Consider the following 19,612-nt stretch of genomic DNA (forward strand, 5'->3'; position numbering starts at 1 on the left):
AATTTTCTCGAGTTTATAGAACTTCCTCAATCCATTGATCGTGTGCAGGGTGAGAAGTGTGCTTCCATTTCAGTAGAATCAAATGTCTCGCCAGTGAAGTCGTGAAGGCCAGGCCCAAATGTTTTTATCATGCTCCTGTGGCAATACAGGAGTATGCAGAACTGCATCTTGCCAGGTACACAGGAAAGGCATCTGTTTTTTGTTAAATCTCTAGAATTACCTTGGCCCTTTTGAGGGACCAAGGAAGTTCACAGTGCAAATGAAGGGTTTTGGTGAACTAAATTACAATGTCCGTAAGAAAAAAAGTACTTTAAGTTGAGTGTGACAAGTTTTTACAGGACAAAGTAATGCAGGTCTGTTTTTGTCTGCTATAGTATGCTGCATATAGTATATGCCCATTATGGTGGGCCCTAGTTTTACATTATTTCAGCTAAATACTGTTCCACCATCCACTTATGTAAGCTGGAGACCTCAATTCGACAAAGTGAAGATTGTTCTATCATAAGCAGAGCAGATAGTCACAGTGACGCTAGCATCCTGCTACATACGAGCCATATACTCTGAACAACAACCATCTTCTTATCTAATTTCCAAACATGAACATGAGCCACCAAACAAACATTCACAGGTGAAGGTGCGCTGCCAACATCAGTTAACAGTTTAGTTAGCTAATTAGCTTCTCAGCACCAGCACATTAAATAGCATGTAAACATTACTTTAAAATGTCACTTTGACCAAAACAGATAGATTTTGAGTTTGGTCATTGCTCCTCTAAATCCCTGTTGGTGACACACTATCTGTCCATCATGTTTTGCAGTTTGTTTTATTTGTCTCGTGTCTGTACAGTCATAGACACCCAAGCAATGGAGCAAGTGGACCAAATGTATCCATATTATTCATTTAGGGGGCGCAAAATTATTTTTTTGCTACCCCATTTTTTTGTCTTTTTGAAAATAAACATATAATACAGTCTGATAGCTGATTAAAACAGAGCTTAGTTGTTGGACCAGCCAAATATGGACATTAATATGAGAAATTGAGTAGTAGATAGCTATCAAGACAGAATTTTAGTAATATTGCCAAGATCTGACTTATTCTATCAGTGTGTGTCTCCCAGGCTTGTTTATTGTGTTATCCTTTTCTCTGGTCTTCCAAGTTCCTACATGTGGTACTTCAGCTTGTTCAGAATGCTACAGCTGGAATCTTGATAAAAAAGTACAACATTTGATGTGTATTCTCATTCATTGTAAAAATGTATTGGGACCATGCTGCATGATGATTCTGCACATTAAATAAAATGGATTGATTAATTGAGAAACCTGAATTCATTCAGCTGTTGTTCTTTATCTTTGCTGCGCAATAGGTAATAAAATACCTCCTATAACACCTGGAGATGTTGCAGAAAATGAGTCTCATAATGGACCAAAATATTTCATGCCACAGTTTTGCCAGAAACAGTAACAAAAGTCTTAAAAAATGTTGTTATATTCAATTTTCTTTTCTTACAAAATGAGTAAGTGTGTATATTGAAGTAGGCCTCAAGTACAAAACTTTGAATATTTACAAAGATCTAAAAGAGATTCTCAGGTGTGTTTTCATTAAAAGTGTCAGGTACTATGCACTGAAAGACCAGAAAAGACTGCAGTGTTGCATGATTGTACAGTATGGCCTTGCTCACATTTTCATCAAGCATGACTTTCTTGCTCTGGCTTCAGTATCAAAAAGAGCCTCCAGAAACAGATTGCAACGTGGTGTCCATGGGAGTACAAAGCTTTTTGAACTCTTGCCAGGGACACTTAAGATGCCTCCTGGATTTCACTTCCTGCCTGCTCTGCCAGGGTCCTCAGGATCAGCTTGAAGAACAGTGCTGAGTCTGCTGCTCAGTATCTTTTAGCATGAGGCAGCCCTTTGCACGCAGGGACTTAACATATTGATTAAACCTCTTTATAAAAGACAAATGTCTATTGTATTTTGTAAATGTCTCTTGACCTAGCAACTCAGTTGTAGAAACAGAAGATTGTTGCATTTACAAAATGGAAATACTGAAAACAACTGTCCAAAAGAAAATAACCCTTTGTAAAAATTAAATGCAATGATAACATCCCGTAAATCTTTTCCTTTAGGTGTTTTCCAGTCACAATCATTCATAGCCAGCACTGGCAATGTTATCATCCCTTTCACTTTTCTTCAACATAGCAATCACAACATCATATTGTAGTGTATATTTTAATAAAATAACCATTTAAATATGGATTATTGTTCAAATTATTGTTCCAATATTCATTTTCAGCATCAAACATATTACCCGAATTCAATGGATTCAAGATTCAAACTAGTGTACACCATCACATACTGTAGCAGTCTATTCCACTGCATCTGGAATTGCCAATAAATTAATGACAATTCAATTACAAAAAAAAACAAATATGCACTTTTTATTGTTTTCCTTACAGCAGTTAGCAATAGTTTAACTATACCAAGCCGGAAATAAATACAAATTTTAAATAATGTCATCAATGTGTTTCATTCAACAGAGTAACAGTAGCATTTCACGTTAATAGGACTCAGAATCCAACACACAGGAATGACTTCCTGTCTGAATCTTTTTATGTTGCGTGATTAGCATGTCTTCAATAATTTTTTTCTTTACTGATGCATTTTTTTCAATGTCAAATTACACAATTAACATATTTCTGTCAGCATTAATTAAAAAATGTGCAGAGAGGAAGCCATTGTGGTGTGCTTGGATTTGGCCCAGCAGAAGCAGTTTAGAGACAGTGTTTAACATGCGGGGAGAAACAGTAAGACATGAGGAAAATACTACAAGCAAAGTGCATAAATACTCAAAATTAAAACAGACCCCCAAAAAACCTACGGTAGGCAAGCTATTTAGAAAAATCTCACTTTTGAGTTTTTCATGTACAAGGAAAAAAGTTGTGGTTTATTTCAAAAAGGGTGATGTGACAAATGTTAAGTCACAGTTTGTTTTTTCCCTGACGGATGTGAAAGCACTAGGCAAGTGAGGCAACAATGCCCTCTGTTAAGCCATTCTGTAGAGTCCAGGTGTCCAATCAGAATTCGTCTCCAGCATGTCACACCACCCGCCAACCAATCACTGATGTATAATGTACAAGCGTAAGTGTTGTAACCTCCATCTGACCCAAATCACCCATTCCCTCACGTCATTTCCTCTGATCTATTCACAGGCAGGTTGTCTGGGCAATAGTTAAGATGGAAGTAGATTGATACATACATACACACACATACATACACACACACACACACATATACACACGCACACACGCACACACACACACACACGCACGCACGCACACGCACACACACACACACACACACACAACCGCCCCTCTACATCCACTGTTAACTCAGTGCATTAAATTCTCATTGATCCTTCCGCATCACTTCATTTCCCTTTGTGGCTGCGTTGCTCCCATGTGCTTTTGGCAGTTGTACGGAGGCCTGGCAGGGCCACATAGTCTTTCTGGAATCGTGAATTAGGTGTTCGCTGCCGTTTCCTCTCCCCTTGCGTGGTAAAGAAGGCGTCTTGGAAACGCATACTTGAGGCCGTGGACTGTTGAAGGAGACATGGAAAACATAGATGAGTAAATAAGAAAAGGGTCCAGGTGGGAAAATAATATTTTTTATATAATTTTTATAGCATTATTAAATGTTTATGTTTTTAAGTTTATGTGTTGCCCATTAAGTCTAATACTTACAAGTCTACGTTTCACCTTTTTGGGCAGGTCTTCGTCTAAAGTATAGACATCTTCTCTCTTTGCCAGCACCTGAGACCCGTCCTCAAACTCCACCTGAGGCAGCACAAAAATATTCAAGAATTGATTAGTCATTGGTCTTTATGTGTCATTTAATGTTGAAAAATGTAGATAATTTCCCAAAGCTCAAGATGCAAACCACTGTTTTGTCTCAACCAACTGTCTCCAACCCAAATAAATTCAGTTTGCCATCATAGAGGACTTAAGAAACCAGAAACATGAAACCAATAGTAATCTTTTTTTTGGCAGACACCTTTATAAGCAGTAGAGAGACAGGAAATCACAGGAGACAGGGGTGTGTGTGACATGCAGCAAAGGTCCGCTGGCCGGGATTCAAACTGGGGTCTGCTGTGTATGTGGCATGCGTTCTTAACCACTCGACCACCTGCACGCCAATAGTAGTCTTTCTTAAAAAGGTTCAAACTCCATCTGCATTTTTTTTGGGATACACGCAGTTTGCTGACAGTGTCTTCCTAACATACTTAGTCACTCTATGTTAGAGCACAAACAATGGTACAGATATAATATGAGCAATGTCACTGCACTGAGTCTGTGAGATGTTTATAAATGCAGTAGACCGAGCAGAGGGACAGCCAGCTGCTGAGTGCTGGGAGCTCTAGAGGAGAGCTGGGAGGAGACCTGGAGCTTCAGGATGAAAAACACCCACAAGTCACCCGGGATCTGCTGTGATCCAGAGCCATTTACTGGTGGGAGGAGAGCTCAGAGTTTATTTTTTTAAGTTTGAGCTGCAGCAACAGTGAACACTTAGTCCATCTCTGTGGCTACTGACTAGTCAGGTCAAGGAGTTTATATTGGTTTATATGTAGCAATGTCCTCATGCAGAAACCTACTTCAAGTCACATGGGAAAAAGTTTTTAGAAGGGCGATTATACGAAACAGCTAAAACAAACTTCAATCAAACTTTTCTGACTTTAATACACATAGGACACTACTGGAAAGCTACGAAATGATATAAAACCAAAAAAGTAATAATAATAAAAATAATCGACCTGCCCTTCAAAAAGACTATTCAATTAATCGATTATCAAAGAGGTTGACAATGAATTTTCTATCAACTGAATAATTGAGTAATTGTTGCAGCTCTACATCAGTCAACAATGAGACGGTAAAGAACAGTGCTATCTACTGTAAGTAAGAACCGGGTGTTTAAAAGGAAAGTAACTACTAGAGTTACTGCATTAACAACACACCATAATACATTTCTAGTTTTATACTAGCATTATTATAGAAACCATGACAACCAGTTCCATCATGATTTGTTATTTAATCCGAAATCACAAAAAAGGATCTCTCACAGTATCAACATGTTTCAAGTGTAAATAACATTATGCAGTGTGACTCATTTTCCATTTTCATGTCACCTCTCATCTCAAAAAGTGTTTGATCACCATGCAGAACTTGAAGTAAAACACAGCCTGAAACTATTTCCTACCGAGACACACCTTGACAATGGAAAGTTCTTGTTCAGCCTTTTTCTAAAAAATCTGACCTATCTTAAACTGAGTGTGTGCATCACAGATGCATTTGTGCATAACTAATAGTTGATGCCCAGCTCAACTAAATAAAGCTTTAAGTGGAAGCCGCATGACTCTTAGCTTAGTGAATATTTCAGTGAGTTTGAATAATGCAGATTGTCACCACCTTCTTATCTTCCTCTTCTAGCTCTATCTCGCTCTCCTCATCTCTCTTTCTCCAGCCATCTGCTTTTACTCTGTGTGAATAGGTTTTGCTGTATATATATATATTTATTCTTTCAACCTCCTATCATCTTCCATCTCATCTCCAACCTGTTTTTTTAGTGACCATGACTTCAGCACCTCCTTCACTTTCAGTCTCAAGTGTCTGCCTCCTTTTTCTCTCCCTCCTTCTCCTCACCATGCATAAACCTGGGGGACCTTGATGACATCAGCAGAGTCAAGATTATTCTGACGTTGAGGGAGTTACACAAGTTTACTGCTGTGTCGCTTTGACCCATAACTGAGCTTGCAAGTTTTATTATATACTCACAGGAACATAAAGAAAAAGAAGAAATCTGCAGAGCTGGGTTGCGTGTCTGTCCTTCCCACAGACATATATACACTTTCTCTATAAATAAAGTACGTGTGTGTACCTGGTACATGTAGGAGACGTTGGATCCCAGGTATTTGGCACCATAGAAGAGCCCATCAGGCCATTTCACTTGAACAGCTTCCCCCACTTCAGGAGGACCCAAGTTTGCACAATCTCTGCTCTAAAAAATACAATAGAATAATGGTTGGTCCATATAAGAGACTGGGTATGTTCAAATGTCCTCCAAAAGACAAAAAATTGAAAGGTCATCCAGTGGGAACACAAGTGGGAACATAACATAATCCACAAAACAATACACACGATGAAAGACATTTTTAAATTCATCCTACAACACTGCTGTTAAAAGGCTAAAACACAGATTCCAACAATTTAAACTCTGACCAATCCAATTTTAGATTTTTAAATAATATACTGTATATGGAGTTTATCACTGCTTTGGTGTATTATCCTCCAACATAGAGTTTGTAGGTAAAAAAAATAATTCTATTTAAATAAGAATTCAGTGGGTGCACTAATACACTGTACATGCTGTCCTACTAGCACAGAAACACACACAATTATGTTTGTCACAGCTACTTCTCCTAAACAGTATTAGGCTCACCAACTGAGACCTACCCATTACCATAATCACTTGAGCAAATCCATGAATTTCAACTCATCTAGTCAGTCATTATGCTGCTACCATGACAACTCAGTAGTCCTGTGATATTCTATTTTAATTTTAATGGCCTTTTCATGTTGTGTCATGGTCATTTCAATAAGATTTATATAATGAGAGAATTTTTTTGAAACAACTCTTGATCATGTTTGATTTTTCAGATGCACTTCCAAAGATCAGATTAAGAGGGCCCTATTTTAATTGCACAAACACAGTAACCACTGCAAAGTGGTGAGTGCCTTGACTGTGTGGGCATGTTCAAGTGCACATGCTTATTTGGTTCATGTATGTGCAGAAATTGTGCAGATGAGTGAAGTGAAATTAAAAGATTAAAAGGTGTGGTGATTAATAAATACACTCAGCCAGGTCTCATAGTGACATAAGACAGCAACAGCTTGATTTGACTAATCTGTGCAGCTTCATATTTGCTTAATGTAATGCAATTTGCATGTGATTTATTAAAAGTAAACACAGTCAATGGTCATGTGTAATGGCACTGCACTCAGTTATGGCAGTTGTCCGAAACTGAAGGTTGGCTGCTTGCAATGGTTTGTGCACCACCTTAAAACACACTTAAATGGTAGTCACTCGTGTGATGATCACTTTAGAACCAATATTTAGTATCTGATATGACCTCATACAACTGGGACATGACCTTTTGAGCGTGAGTGTAATTAAACATATCCTCACCACTATATCCTCAGGGTAGGTATCGTTGGAGAAGGAGCCATCATCAAACATGACCTCGTAGAACGTCTGGGACGTGATCTGTGTGACCTTGGAGCTGTAGTAGCGCAGGTTCTTGTGTTTTGAGATCACCGTCTGGCCCAGTGAGATAGACGCTTGGCTTGCTCGCTGCTTCTAGTAGAGAGAGAGAGGAGAACAGCGATTAGACTGATGTTTAACAATTAGTACAGCATAATGTGAAGCCAAATTCCACCACAATACTACATCATGATATGGCAAGTGATGACTGGAGTTTTTTTTACTTCCATTCAAAGGGTCAGTTTACTTAAATTACATCACCACTGCACCATGTGCCTTCCTAAGTGTACCGAGATTTGATTTTAGAAATGTGACCACATTCATATGTCCACTTTGACTGAATGTTAACTATGATATAAACATCAATCAATAGTTAGCTGTGTACAATAGAATCAATTATTACAATCAATCCTTTACCACTGACAAAGTTTGATGAGGGTCTAAAAATGCCAACACATTGCCATGTCCATTCTTACGGAGCACAGTTTAGTTCATAGCAGCTGACTGCAGTAAACACCTGTCCTATAACTTACAGCTGAAGAGCTCCGTGATTGGTGTCTATGGCAGGTGATTGACACCACATACGGCCAATCATCAGGCTCCATGATTACACCGGCAGCATGGGCACAGGTCACATGAAAGGAGGTGGGACACCGGCCGCATGAGCACTGGATACAAGCACCTGCCTGCCGCTTCCCCGCGCAGCGCTTACGACAATAGATGCATTTCTGTAAACACATGTAGACCAGAGCAAACTGTCAGCACCGACCAGCTGGGTCCAAATTCTTTAAAAGGGCAATGCTGGATTTATTCTTTTTTTATTCTCCAACAAATCTCATGAATAGACCAAAAACCAACAATGCATTAGTCTGTATTTTAATACTTTTCTGACTTCCCTACTCTGTTTCCAGCACTCCAAGGTCTAAGGTCACTGGACCCTACTGCAGCAAAAATCTTTAAAAAATGTCTCATAGATATCGTTTCAATTACAAAAACAGATGGACATTGTAGTTTTGAGCAAATGTTTCTCAAAGAGCGGTGAGTAGTGTATTTGTTGGGGACTATTTTCAGTGCGGATTAATACACATTTGATCCTCGAGTGAGCATATTCAACAGCAGTACAAAATAAAGTAGTGCCCATTTTAATCGTAATGAAGGAACAGTGCATCTCATTTATGTGGTTTTGGACAACAACAGAGGTCTAGGGCACAGAGGAATAAACCGTATTAGGACTACACAGGCAACACTTGATAGCATGATCAATTCATTGTTAGTTTTGGTCTCTTCATGTGATTTGATAGCAATAAGAAAAATACAGAATACTACCAGACTTATCCCATAAATATACCAGTTATCCCTAAAAGTTTATTTTCACTATATTTATTATTATTTCCCAATATGGGGACCTGGTCAGAGGACATTTTAACAGAAATCAAAGCATATAAAAGGAAAAAGAAAACAAAATGTGTCTTTGAGTTTTACAAAAGACCACTCCTGCTTAAATGTGAAAGCACATGGTGTATTATTCATGGTGCATTCTACACACACACTGGATTGTATAGTATAAAGAATTCAGCAAGCGCAGTATGAGGGTATGAAGAATTTGTAATCGACTTGAGCACAGCTGGGATATCTGCGTACATACACTGAGGACAGGTTAAGGAGGACAGGAAAAAGGTTTAACAAAACCGAACAGTCGTAAAGACCTTCTGTCACATATTCTCCTTCCTTCCCCTCTTTTCCTGTCACATCCAATTTGCAAACTACATAAAACTGACTGTCATTGAGTGTCTGTATTCCAGTGAAGGAAACCTGACCTTCTATAATAGTGCAGCCTTTGGAACGGGGTAGAAAAAAAAATGAGTAACTTAAAATCTGTATTTCCACTTGAGAGACTCAAGAAAAACAGCACCGAATTAAAGACAAAAGACCGCTGAGTGAATCACCGCTCGACTGTGCCATGAACCTCTAACATAATTTAAAACCATTATGTGCTCCAAATAATGATATCTGTGAAATCTGCTCGACATTCTGTTATTGGATACCGTGGTGTAAACAAAACATAGATACTAGTGAATAAAATGAGGAGCTAGAAAGAGAGGGACCCCAGTTGTGATAGTCAACAGAAACTTGTTATTTCACTGCTACAATATGAGGAAACCCTTAAATAAAACCAATCAGATGACATCATTAGAGGTTTCCACAACAAACCAGCACTGCGATGTCTATGTTGTGGGTTTTTTTTCCCCCTACTTGAGGTCTGTGAGCAGTACACAACAGCGGGTGGAGTAATACACATACTCAGCCCTACACACAAACACTGCCATGTATCCACGCACAAACACACTCACACCTACATTTTGAAGACTACGCCTCGGTTTTCTGCACCAAGCAGCCCATCAAGTCCATTTCCTTAACTTGTGGCATCTCCCTTCTCCTTTTCTCCCACAAATCCTCTGCTCTCCCACTGAGGGGAAAACATGACGACATCCTCCCCATTATAACCCTACTCGCTCCCCATTTCTCTTTCACCCCGTTTCACATGCATCCCATCTCACCCCATTTCCTTCTCTCTCTCTCTCCTAATGAAAACACCCATCTACGCTCGCTTTTTCGTTTCGCTTCCTTGCCCTGTCTTCCCCTCTCTTGCGGTGTGGTTTTGCGTCTCTTTGAAGGTAATTTATTCATTAATCTATTTCCAGTGAATCCATACTGAAATATCCATACATGTTGACAGTAATATGCCTATATATAGACGAACTCCCTAGAGGATGAGTCCCGGCGGTAAATGAGTTCAAGTGGGAATTAGCTGGTTTGTAAATATGAATTCATGCCTATAAATATGGCCTGATGACTAACTTAACTGTCATATCGCTATCTTATCAGATCCATGGAAGTACATGATGTGTCTGAACAGCATACATATAGAGACCAGAGTACAGAGATATTATAATATTAAAAAGGTCCTTAAGATGTTTCAATTCTCTGATGTATATAACAATAAATGCTTACTGTCCCGGAAAGAATAGCAGTGTTTGATTATGAAAGAGAAGCCATGCCACTACAAAACTTTTTAAAAGTCTGTTATTATCAGTGAAGCCTCTGAAATAACTGTTGTTTGTTGATTTCTTTGAAAAATGAATAGCTGATCTAATTAGTTAACCAGGACGACATTAATTAAATTTAACCTCTACGACAGCGCTGGTTTCACCTTTCAAATTATCAGCTAAGCCTACTTAATTCACATATCAGCTGCGGATCAGGACGTATTGTGTACAGAAAAACTCTCGAAAAAGATCCCTTTTCTTTTTTTCCCCAAAAAGGCAACGAGAATGCTTAATTTGAAGTGGGTGATGAAAATCCTCAACTTTATAACTTTCTTGCTTCATGGTTCCTCTATTTCAGAACTGAAGGACTTTCTCTCAGTGCTTTTCTCAGTGAGTAACTTGGCCTACATTTCATAAAACCTTTTCCCACACCTCCTCCATTATGGACAGCAGTGAGCTGATGAACTGACCCAACTGTCTCGTCCACCTTTCGGGATCAGCATGACGAGATTCTGACTGGCATGCAACGCGCCCTACATGTGTGTATGCCGTGTGTGTGCGTAAATTAGTATTTATGTACATTTCTGGTGGAAAAACAATGTGTATGAGAACATAAAATAGTGTGAGAACATTTACACAGTTTTATATTTTTAATTGTGTGTGTGTGTGTGTGTGTGTGTGTGTGTGTGTGTGTGTGTGTGTGTGTGTGTATGTGTGTGCGAGAAAGAGAGCCTAACCCACTTTCCGCCATGCCTGTGCCTTCTCTGTGGTGTATTTGGGTGCCTGTGTTGAGCCATGCGTTAAGAACATTCCCACAGTAAATTATGAATGTGTATGTGTGCCCGCCTCTGCATATGTGTGTGTTGGATGATAGTAAATTATGAATGTGCTGAGCTACTGCAGGGGCGATGGGTCCAATGCGAGCTTCAGAACACGTGGCTCACGCAGCAAACATACAAATGTTGGATTGGACAAAAGAAAGAGAAAGATACACCATCCACAATCTGAATCGATTCATAGAAAATCTGTGTCACCAACATAGCACAATGTCTCTACAGAAATGGAAATCTTTTTCAAGCTACAGCCTGTGTGATGGAACCTATATTATTTATTTTGTTTTTTATCTTAATTTAGAACTGAAACAAAAAGGGGCCCATCTGTTTTGTCATCAAGTAAAGCACAGCATCAAAAAAGCAGTTGTGTCAGCATGTTAGTTCATAAAAAAACTGGCAGCAGAAAGTACAAACTTTGTGTGTAGTGTGAGCAAACAGATTGTTGTCATAGAAACATTTTCAGCTCAGAAACACAAGAAGAAGTTCATTATAAATATATTGTATATACTATATACTATATATTGTATAATACTATGCATTATTTTCAAACAATTCAGCTGCATTGCTAGAAAATAGATCTCAAGAGAAAAGTACACTGGCCGAACTGAAAACCATTCAACAGCCATAGGAGAGAAGTACTTATGAGATCTAAAACACTTTGGCCGTCAACAGGGTCACGTCCAGAGCTTTTTATGAGCACCCCGCCTTTCCAGCCTGACTTTACAATTTTAATTTTGATTTGGGCCCATGAATATGGAAAGTGACTCTGTGGTTTGTGCTGTCACATCCAAATGAGCTTAATTTCAATGTGGTGTGAACAGATATGAATCATATCCTTGTAAATGCCCTGCGGGTAATGTCACTGTGTCCACAAAGTTTGTATCCCTGTTCACTGACAGTGCAGTAGGATCCCTTCAACTACAGTATAATCGGTTGAGCACTCATATAGGAACCTCCTTCACAGTAGAGTATGATATAGTGATGAAGTTGAAGCCTCTATACACTAAGTTGAAGTAAATTAGGTGCATCCAACCATATTCAACTCTTTAGTATTGTGGTGCAAGGGCAGAATAAATATAACAAAACAACTTCCACTATAATGCAATAGAACTCAACAGCACTGTGAACAACAGCCTCCACATACAGTATATGCTTCTTACAAAGCTCAAGCCTCCCTTTGCATGTATTTCTTATTGCTGATAATGAAAATAATGTAAGCTGTGAATGGACAGGCAGTGTTAATCTCTGTTATCCATCTTGTGTAAGGATGAACCTCTCCAACACTTCACTTTCTGCTGAGCTATCATGGTGCCTGCAGCACAGAGCTATCTATAGTGGCAACATGTCAGGTCTGCTGAGACACACTCCAGCTCTCTCATTAAACACACACACACACACACACACACACACACACACACACACACACACGTAAAAGACAAACATCCCACACACAGACAACCCTACACACACACAACCTCCCCCACTCCCCTCCACCAGTGGTTAATTATCTAGCTTTGATTGCGGGCATGTTCGTCTCACATTGTTAATTAGAACTGTGAACACTTCATTAATTAGACCGAGCCAGTCCTCAAGGACCTGGGGAATACCAGCACTGCATCTGTGTGTATGTATGAGGCATCTCACCAGCTTATATCGCTGCATGGGGATCCTACTGGTGTCAATGGGACCCCTCTTGGCTTCACTGCTGAACCTCGCCTCTGGTAGTGCTACTGCACACATCACATGGGACCATCTACACACACACACAGAAATAAACAAATTAAAACGTGAGGATAATTAGGACAGACTATTCAGTTGTCTCTCAGATCAGAGATGAGTGTGCAGCACTAATCACAGAAAAAAAGCTTTTCTCACTTGTCGTTTTGGGTTTTCTTCAGAGCCCCACCTCTGAGGTTACAGAGACAGCATTCCTGAGAAAACAGAAGGAGAAACAAGTGAGCAAGACAATGATTTATCATCTAGGTGCTTGTATCAACTGCACTATGTGCACTTCTGGGTCATATTCGTGGAGAATCTGCTGAGTTGTTTTATGCTTAAAAAAAGGGCGATTCATTTTTAACAAGAATATGTTTTAGGTCACCTGTTCTTTAAGCTAAAACATATTTAAAGGTGCTCTCACAGTGATACAATGTTTAAATTTATTCCAGTTTCATCTTCTTGTCAGTAAAGCCAGGTAGTATGCAAAAATACAACCAAACAGGTACATCATCTTTATTAGAGCAAACATGTGAATTATGGGTTATTCTGTCTTTAATTTTGAGAAATGTTAGCACAAGCATCACTGGTAAAAGAGAGAGGTTGTCCACTGTTTTAATTATGGTCATGTTTGTTTATATAATCACATAATGAGCTTATAATTGATTTTCTATCACATTTGATGTAGCACAGTTTGCTTCTCTTTGCTAGTGGAAGAGATGGGGTATTTAAAAATGTACATCTGAGAAATTTAGCAATTTAGCAAAACTCAGTTTGTTAAGATAACATTGTCAAAAAAGTCATGATGACATCACACAAGAGACTGGTAAGTTTTCTTACTGCTGTAAAACTTCCTTCTGTGCAGCGATCACATGACCACTGTTCGCTGACATCATCTGCAGAGACACCATAGCAACCTAAAGGAAGCAGGGTAAAAATGAAAATATAAACCTACATAAGACTTAAATATCTTGATTCTCACTGCAAACTGTTAAATTACTTTAATCTAACCCAGTGCGTGCTATCAGTGAATCATTCACAGAGAACAGCAAACTTCATAGTGAATGCTACGTCTATCGTCAGCTACAAAGAACTGAAGTAAATGCCAAATCCACATTGTTTCCATAAATTTTCAACAGAAAGGCGGCATTGTTCCATTGCAAAAGAAACCAAAAAAAGCACAGTAATGCAGACTATGTGGAACTTGAGATCTCTATGGTATGTGCGTCTATGTGTGAACGAGAATGTTGGTGTGGTTAAACAAGAAATTAAGACAACACAGGAGGAGGAAAGACCGTACATGTACACATATTTGTTAATAAACACATCTGATCGGTTTGTGTGTTCATATCAAAGAGCGCTCTGTGTGACAGCAGTCGACCGCAGCCATGTCAGGGGGGTCTGCTCCCCTGAATGTCGATGGGTTGAGTCATCTCAGTCGACTGAGATTCTTTAAGTCGAACCATCATAATAAATAAACCTATCCTGTAGAATACAAAATATTTAAAAGCGGACAATGTTGTGAATTTATTTTAAAAAATTCAGGCATACTGTTTATCATTAATCTAAAAAATTCCAGTCTTAAATAATTTCATTTGTTAATTTATTCTTGTTTAGATTGTTGTTTAAAGATTAGATGTTTAAAGAGACAGAAGTAGGCCCATCCTGCTGAGATGTCAGTTTTTTCATAGCTGACAATGCTGTGAACTTTTTAAACTATTTCATTTGTTAATTCACTTACATGTTGTTTTAATGTTTAAAGTAAAAGTTAAATATTAGGCTATAAAAGTTTGATTTAAACAGAAATACAAGTGTGCTGTCTGTCTCATGATTCCAATAAATCCATATGGTAGCCCGACATTATATGGCTGCAATTGATCATATGTAGCTGTCTTTTATTGATTGTTAAATGTTCAAAAATATGTTCCCTTGCATTTGACTGTTAATCATCATTGAAATTCATGTCAATAGATATTCTGATTGCCAGGTAAGTCTATAGGAGGAGTGAATAGTTGAATCTTTGTACTGAACAGCAAATCCGATCCAACTCCTATCCAATTCCACTTCCACTGACAACTTTCTGAGTTGGGTACAACTCACTGGCGTGACAGTATCCTTTCATTTCAGACACTTACGCTTCCAGCCCTTTGTAACCGTATGACATGGCTGACAAGACACCGCAAAGCACAAAAACACTATGAAAAATAACAGCCACTTTGAGTCAATGCAGCACAAACGCTTTATGAAAAAAAAAAGTGCTGGTGGTCTCTTTTACAGAAAAACAACATTTTAGAATTTAAAAGTAAGACAAATGTGATTCTTTTCAAAGCTGGCAGTTTGTTAAAATCCACAGGCTAGAGACTTTAGACACATAAGCCGGGGGGAATTTTTTATTTGTAACAAACACTTAAAAGTCTGTATATGTGTGTATGTCTGTTCTTTTCCTCTACTATCCATCATCAAACCAAACATAAAATCTAAGCTCACCTCTCTTTCTTTTCCCTGAGTTCAAATAACAGTACAGAGGCAAAGCAACGTCAACTTGCACTTATTGTTCAGTCTCAAAACCAAACTTGTGGCTTTTTCATCAGTGTCAAATAACATAGACTTCATCTACTTCTCCCACCCTCTATCCACACACACAGACACACACACACACACTATTCAACTAAATACATGTGGAATATGTGCAGTTAAGTTAAGCACATACATAACACCTTAGACCCTTCAGACTTAAACACAAGGTAGGATCAACATTTATGGCAAGAAAGTATGAGGGATTGCAAGAAATGTCATTTTAAAGCTATGGATTCAGGTTCAGGGTGAGAACGAACGTTTTGGGACTCAAAAGTAAGTTTACACACATGGGCTGACTGAAAGCTTAAGATATTGGCAATATGTTTGCGAATAAGGGATTGAGATAAAGTACATGTATTGGTTCTGTGTTTCTCGTGGTACAGAAAGGCTCCGCGAGTTTTTAAAGAGAGTGTGTGTGAGGGCTTGTTGCATTGATTTGGGGCTTTTGGACAGGAAGTATGTGTGGTGAAGACAGAGGATTCACCCTCATTCAGCTGACGAGGGAAATAAAATACTCCAAACCGCAGGGAAAGGGGGAGAAAGAAGGCAGAGTGAGTAAAAGGCTTAAACCCACTGACTCTGTTACAATGACATCACAGAGACAAGCAAAACATGTAGAAACAAACAATGTGGCTAGGTGTGGTAGGTGGTAAATACACAATATAAAATTCTGAAACTACACTCATCTTACAACACCAATATCAACCATAGGCGCACCATCCACTCTCTCTCTCTCTCACCACTCTTCCCTGGTGCGTACTTACTTGCATGGACTTGCAGGCAACAGCCCTGGCAGTATAGCAGAGGGGAGGTGCCATCTTCCTGCAGCAGAGGGTTTGTGGGTGTCGGAGGGCAGTTCTGCTCCCGGAAAGAAAAGCAGATCTCAGGGACCAGGGGTTTGGTCCTCCTCAGACCTCTGCAGGGACGTGTGGAGCCCTCCTCAAGAGAGGATAATTCGGAAGTGTCCTTAGCTATGAAAGGTCTATTGTCCTCTGCTTTGTCTTCAGCCTATGGGAGAAGAGAAAGGGGGGGTTTTTATGTTCCTCTTAAGCCCTAATTGGACAGGATTAATATCACAAGGGGAGGTGGATAATGATAAAAGTTGTCGCTCCTGATGTCATTTTAGCCAGTGGCAAGCAACAGGAGCTGGTTCTCAAATAAACAAAATGATAAGCTGTGGGGAAAGCATGCAACCTTCATCACATTTATAAAATTAGTATTATTTACCAGTAATTAATTAAGTGCAAATTAATTATTAACACAGACAATAGCAAAGTAGCTCATTATACATAAACTCAGCAGCTATGCAACGCTAGACCAGGAAATACAGAATCACTTGTAGCATGGCATTAATCAACCTATTTGATAAGACTGCGGGAACTTGTCTGAGTTTATCTTAAATTTTCCATTCATTCAACGAACTGACTGATGTTAATCCATCAGGTCAGCAAAATCAATTTCTACTTCGTCAGTTTCTTCACTTTTAAAATGAAATGTGCAATTAAAGTCAAATACCAGATATGTCTCTTCGACGTGGACTTAAATTACAGAAAGACAGGTGAGTTCATCAAAAATCAGTATGTATAATTGGGGGTATAATTATTACTTGGGTTGGAGGAGAAGGAAAAAAAAAAGAAAAATAAATTAGCCAGCACAGGTTATATTGAAATCACCCAACTCGACTGTACCTTAAAGGATATGTCTGATGATTTTCTATATTTTTCTTATTGTCAACAAATTTCAAGTGCAGAGCCAAACCAACAATGAACTGATTCTACTAGTAGTATTGTGTGTATCCAAAGCATGATACAGTATATTCCTCTGTGACATAGATATGTTGTTGCATTGTTGTCAAAAAACTATTAAAAACATTGCTCTGGGTTCTTGCATCTACACTTGAGATTAGTTGACAATAATAAAAATATAGAAGATCGCTAACCATATCCTTAAAGGGGCAAAAGCAAAGAGGCCTGCTGTTTGTGACCTGCTAGTATTGATTCCTCCATCTTCAGCTCAGTGACTACAAGATACAATCAAATCATATTTAAGGTGTATTTATGCTTGAGTCTGTATATATCAGGTGGGCCATGTTGTAATCAATATATGCACTAATGGAACTGTAATGTATTTTAGATACAAGCATCCACCAAAATTACACTAGTCATATGTGTGCTGAACTCCTACTCACCTGATAATAGGGCATGAAGAGTGTGCACACAGCACAATGTGGCTGCATGGTGGCTGCATGAGCATTGTACTCCCTCTCTGCTGTGAAGGAGCTCTTCCTGCTCTGCCACAGGTAAACGAGGGGTTTCGCCCATGCTTCAATTTCAGTCTCCTCCTCCTCTGCCAGGCTTGCTTCAGGGGGCTCTAAGTGAAGACAAAATTAAGTCTCAAAATCTTGCAATTACCTATTCAACTGGTGTCTCTTTTACTTTTGCCCAACTGATGATTCATGCAACACCAAGTACAAATCTCTCGTCTGGTAGTTTGTTATTTAAGCCTATTCGGAATCTGAGACAATAGCGTGACCTGAATATCAAAAACATAGCATCATTCTCATAATTGACTTCAGCAGTATTAATAGACTTGCAGCTAAGTCAGATCTAATCCATCCACAGTGGTGACAATTTTCTCCAGTGACCTGAAAAACAGTTTCAATGAATAGGAGCCTGTCTGTTTAATAGGAGCCTGCCTGTTTATACATTTTCTCAAAATGATTAAGAACACTCATCATCATAAAATAGGCTTCTCATAGCCATGGTCATTTCATGGTCATTTCTTACTCAGGGATAAACAACTAAAATGGCTGCTGAATAATTCATCCTTCATCACAACCATGGAAATGATGAATGTGACTGTGTGTGTGTGTGTATATATGCATTAGTAGTTGTTAATTGAATGCACTCCTCCCTGTTAAAAACATGAAAAACAAATAGAGTATCTATCACTGGGTCATTTTACTGTGGTAGGTCTAAGAGTTGAATTTGTTGGGTTTATGTGCACATTGACGTCAGAGGAATCATTTGGGTGGACATAAAATGTGAAAAATGAGGAGGGGAAGAGGGGACCGCAAAGTGGAACAGTTCAACATTTACAAAAAAGCTTAACTGTGGGAGAACACAAATGTTACCTGATATTACCTAATATTTAAAAATTTGTTGTTAATGGTATTAAGGCAACATAGTAAATATTGTTCACTCTGGTTTCATGCTGGTTACACTATCCATTTAAGCAAAAAAAGGTCATGATTTTTAAGAAAGTTGACAATTGGATTGTGGTGTACAAACCCAATTGGTCTACAAAAAAAATGTTATGGCAACGTTCTGGTTCACTGCAATGCAACCACCAGAAGTCAAAAGGATCATGGTTTCTGGCCTGGTGTCACCCACTATGCAGCACAAACCACAAGAGGAAATGTCCCAGGGTTTTTATTGAAATGAGCATGGCTCTTGGCTTCAGTGTGTGCATGTGAAACTGTCTGAATGCAGTAGTTTTTTGTTTTTTTCTTAGACTAAACCCTTGTGATACCTTTTAATGAACTGTGTGTGTGTGTGTGCTCTGTCATAGGCTACTTTCGGGGACACATTTTAGACTACTAGTTAACCGGGGACAGCTTGTCCAACTGAAGACAAAAGCCATGATGCCAATTGGGAAAAACCTGATTTTTGAGTCAGTGGTTAAGGTTAGGGTCTCCAGGAAATGAATTTAAGTCTATGTAATGTCCCCAAACGTGACCCTGATCTGATCTGTGTGTGTGTGTGTGTGTGTGTGTGTGTGTGTGTGTGTGTGTGTGTGTGTGTGTGTGTGTGTGTGTGTGTGTGTGTGTGTGTGTGTGTGTGCGTGTGTGTATGTGTGTGTGTGAGTGAGTGTGTGAGTGTGTGTGTGTGTGTGTGTGTGTATGAATGTGCCCACCATCATCACTGGCAGCCTGTTGTTTGACGGCAGTGGGTACAGCCCTTGCAGTAGGTTTCCTGAGTGGGTGACGCCAGCTCTTAGTAGTTCTCTTCACTGACAGGGCAGGGTACTGGCAAACAGGCACCATTGGAAGGTATTAGAGTGCAAATAATCTAGATAAGACTTGTAATGGAAGATTTGAGCACAAGAGTTAAGTGTGTTTGACTGTGTTTG

General features: G+C 39.0%; 1 protein-coding gene across 1 annotated transcript in view; it reads right to left on the bottom strand.

The window, feature by feature from the left end:
• Positions 1–2,138: 2,138 nt before the first annotated feature.
• The window catches only part of kdm4c (lysine (K)-specific demethylase 4C), a 29,077-nt gene continuing 11,603 nt past the window's right edge, over positions 2,139–19,612 (bottom strand). Inside the window, exons 12-22 of the mRNA XM_053329775.1 lie at positions 19,397–19,508; positions 17,670–17,851; positions 16,246–16,489; positions 13,745–13,821; positions 13,064–13,119; positions 12,833–12,941; positions 7,842–8,036; positions 7,234–7,404; positions 5,926–6,045; positions 3,738–3,830; positions 2,139–3,592 (exon numbers count right to left, since the gene is read on the bottom strand). Of these exons, the coding sequence (XP_053185750.1) occupies positions 3,425–3,592; positions 3,738–3,830; positions 5,926–6,045; positions 7,234–7,404; positions 7,842–8,036; positions 12,833–12,941; positions 13,064–13,119; positions 13,745–13,821; positions 16,246–16,489; positions 17,670–17,851; positions 19,397–19,508 (1,527 nt within the window). The 3' untranslated portion in view covers positions 2,139–3,424. The remainder of the gene's footprint in view (positions 3,593–3,737; positions 3,831–5,925; positions 6,046–7,233; positions 7,405–7,841; positions 8,037–12,832; positions 12,942–13,063; positions 13,120–13,744; positions 13,822–16,245; positions 16,490–17,669; positions 17,852–19,396; positions 19,509–19,612) is intronic.

Source organism: Scomber japonicus, chromosome 2 (genome assembly GCF_027409825.1).
Source record: "Scomber japonicus isolate fScoJap1 chromosome 2, fScoJap1.pri, whole genome shotgun sequence".
NCBI lineage: Eukaryota > Metazoa > Chordata > Actinopteri > Scombriformes > Scombridae > Scomber > Scomber japonicus.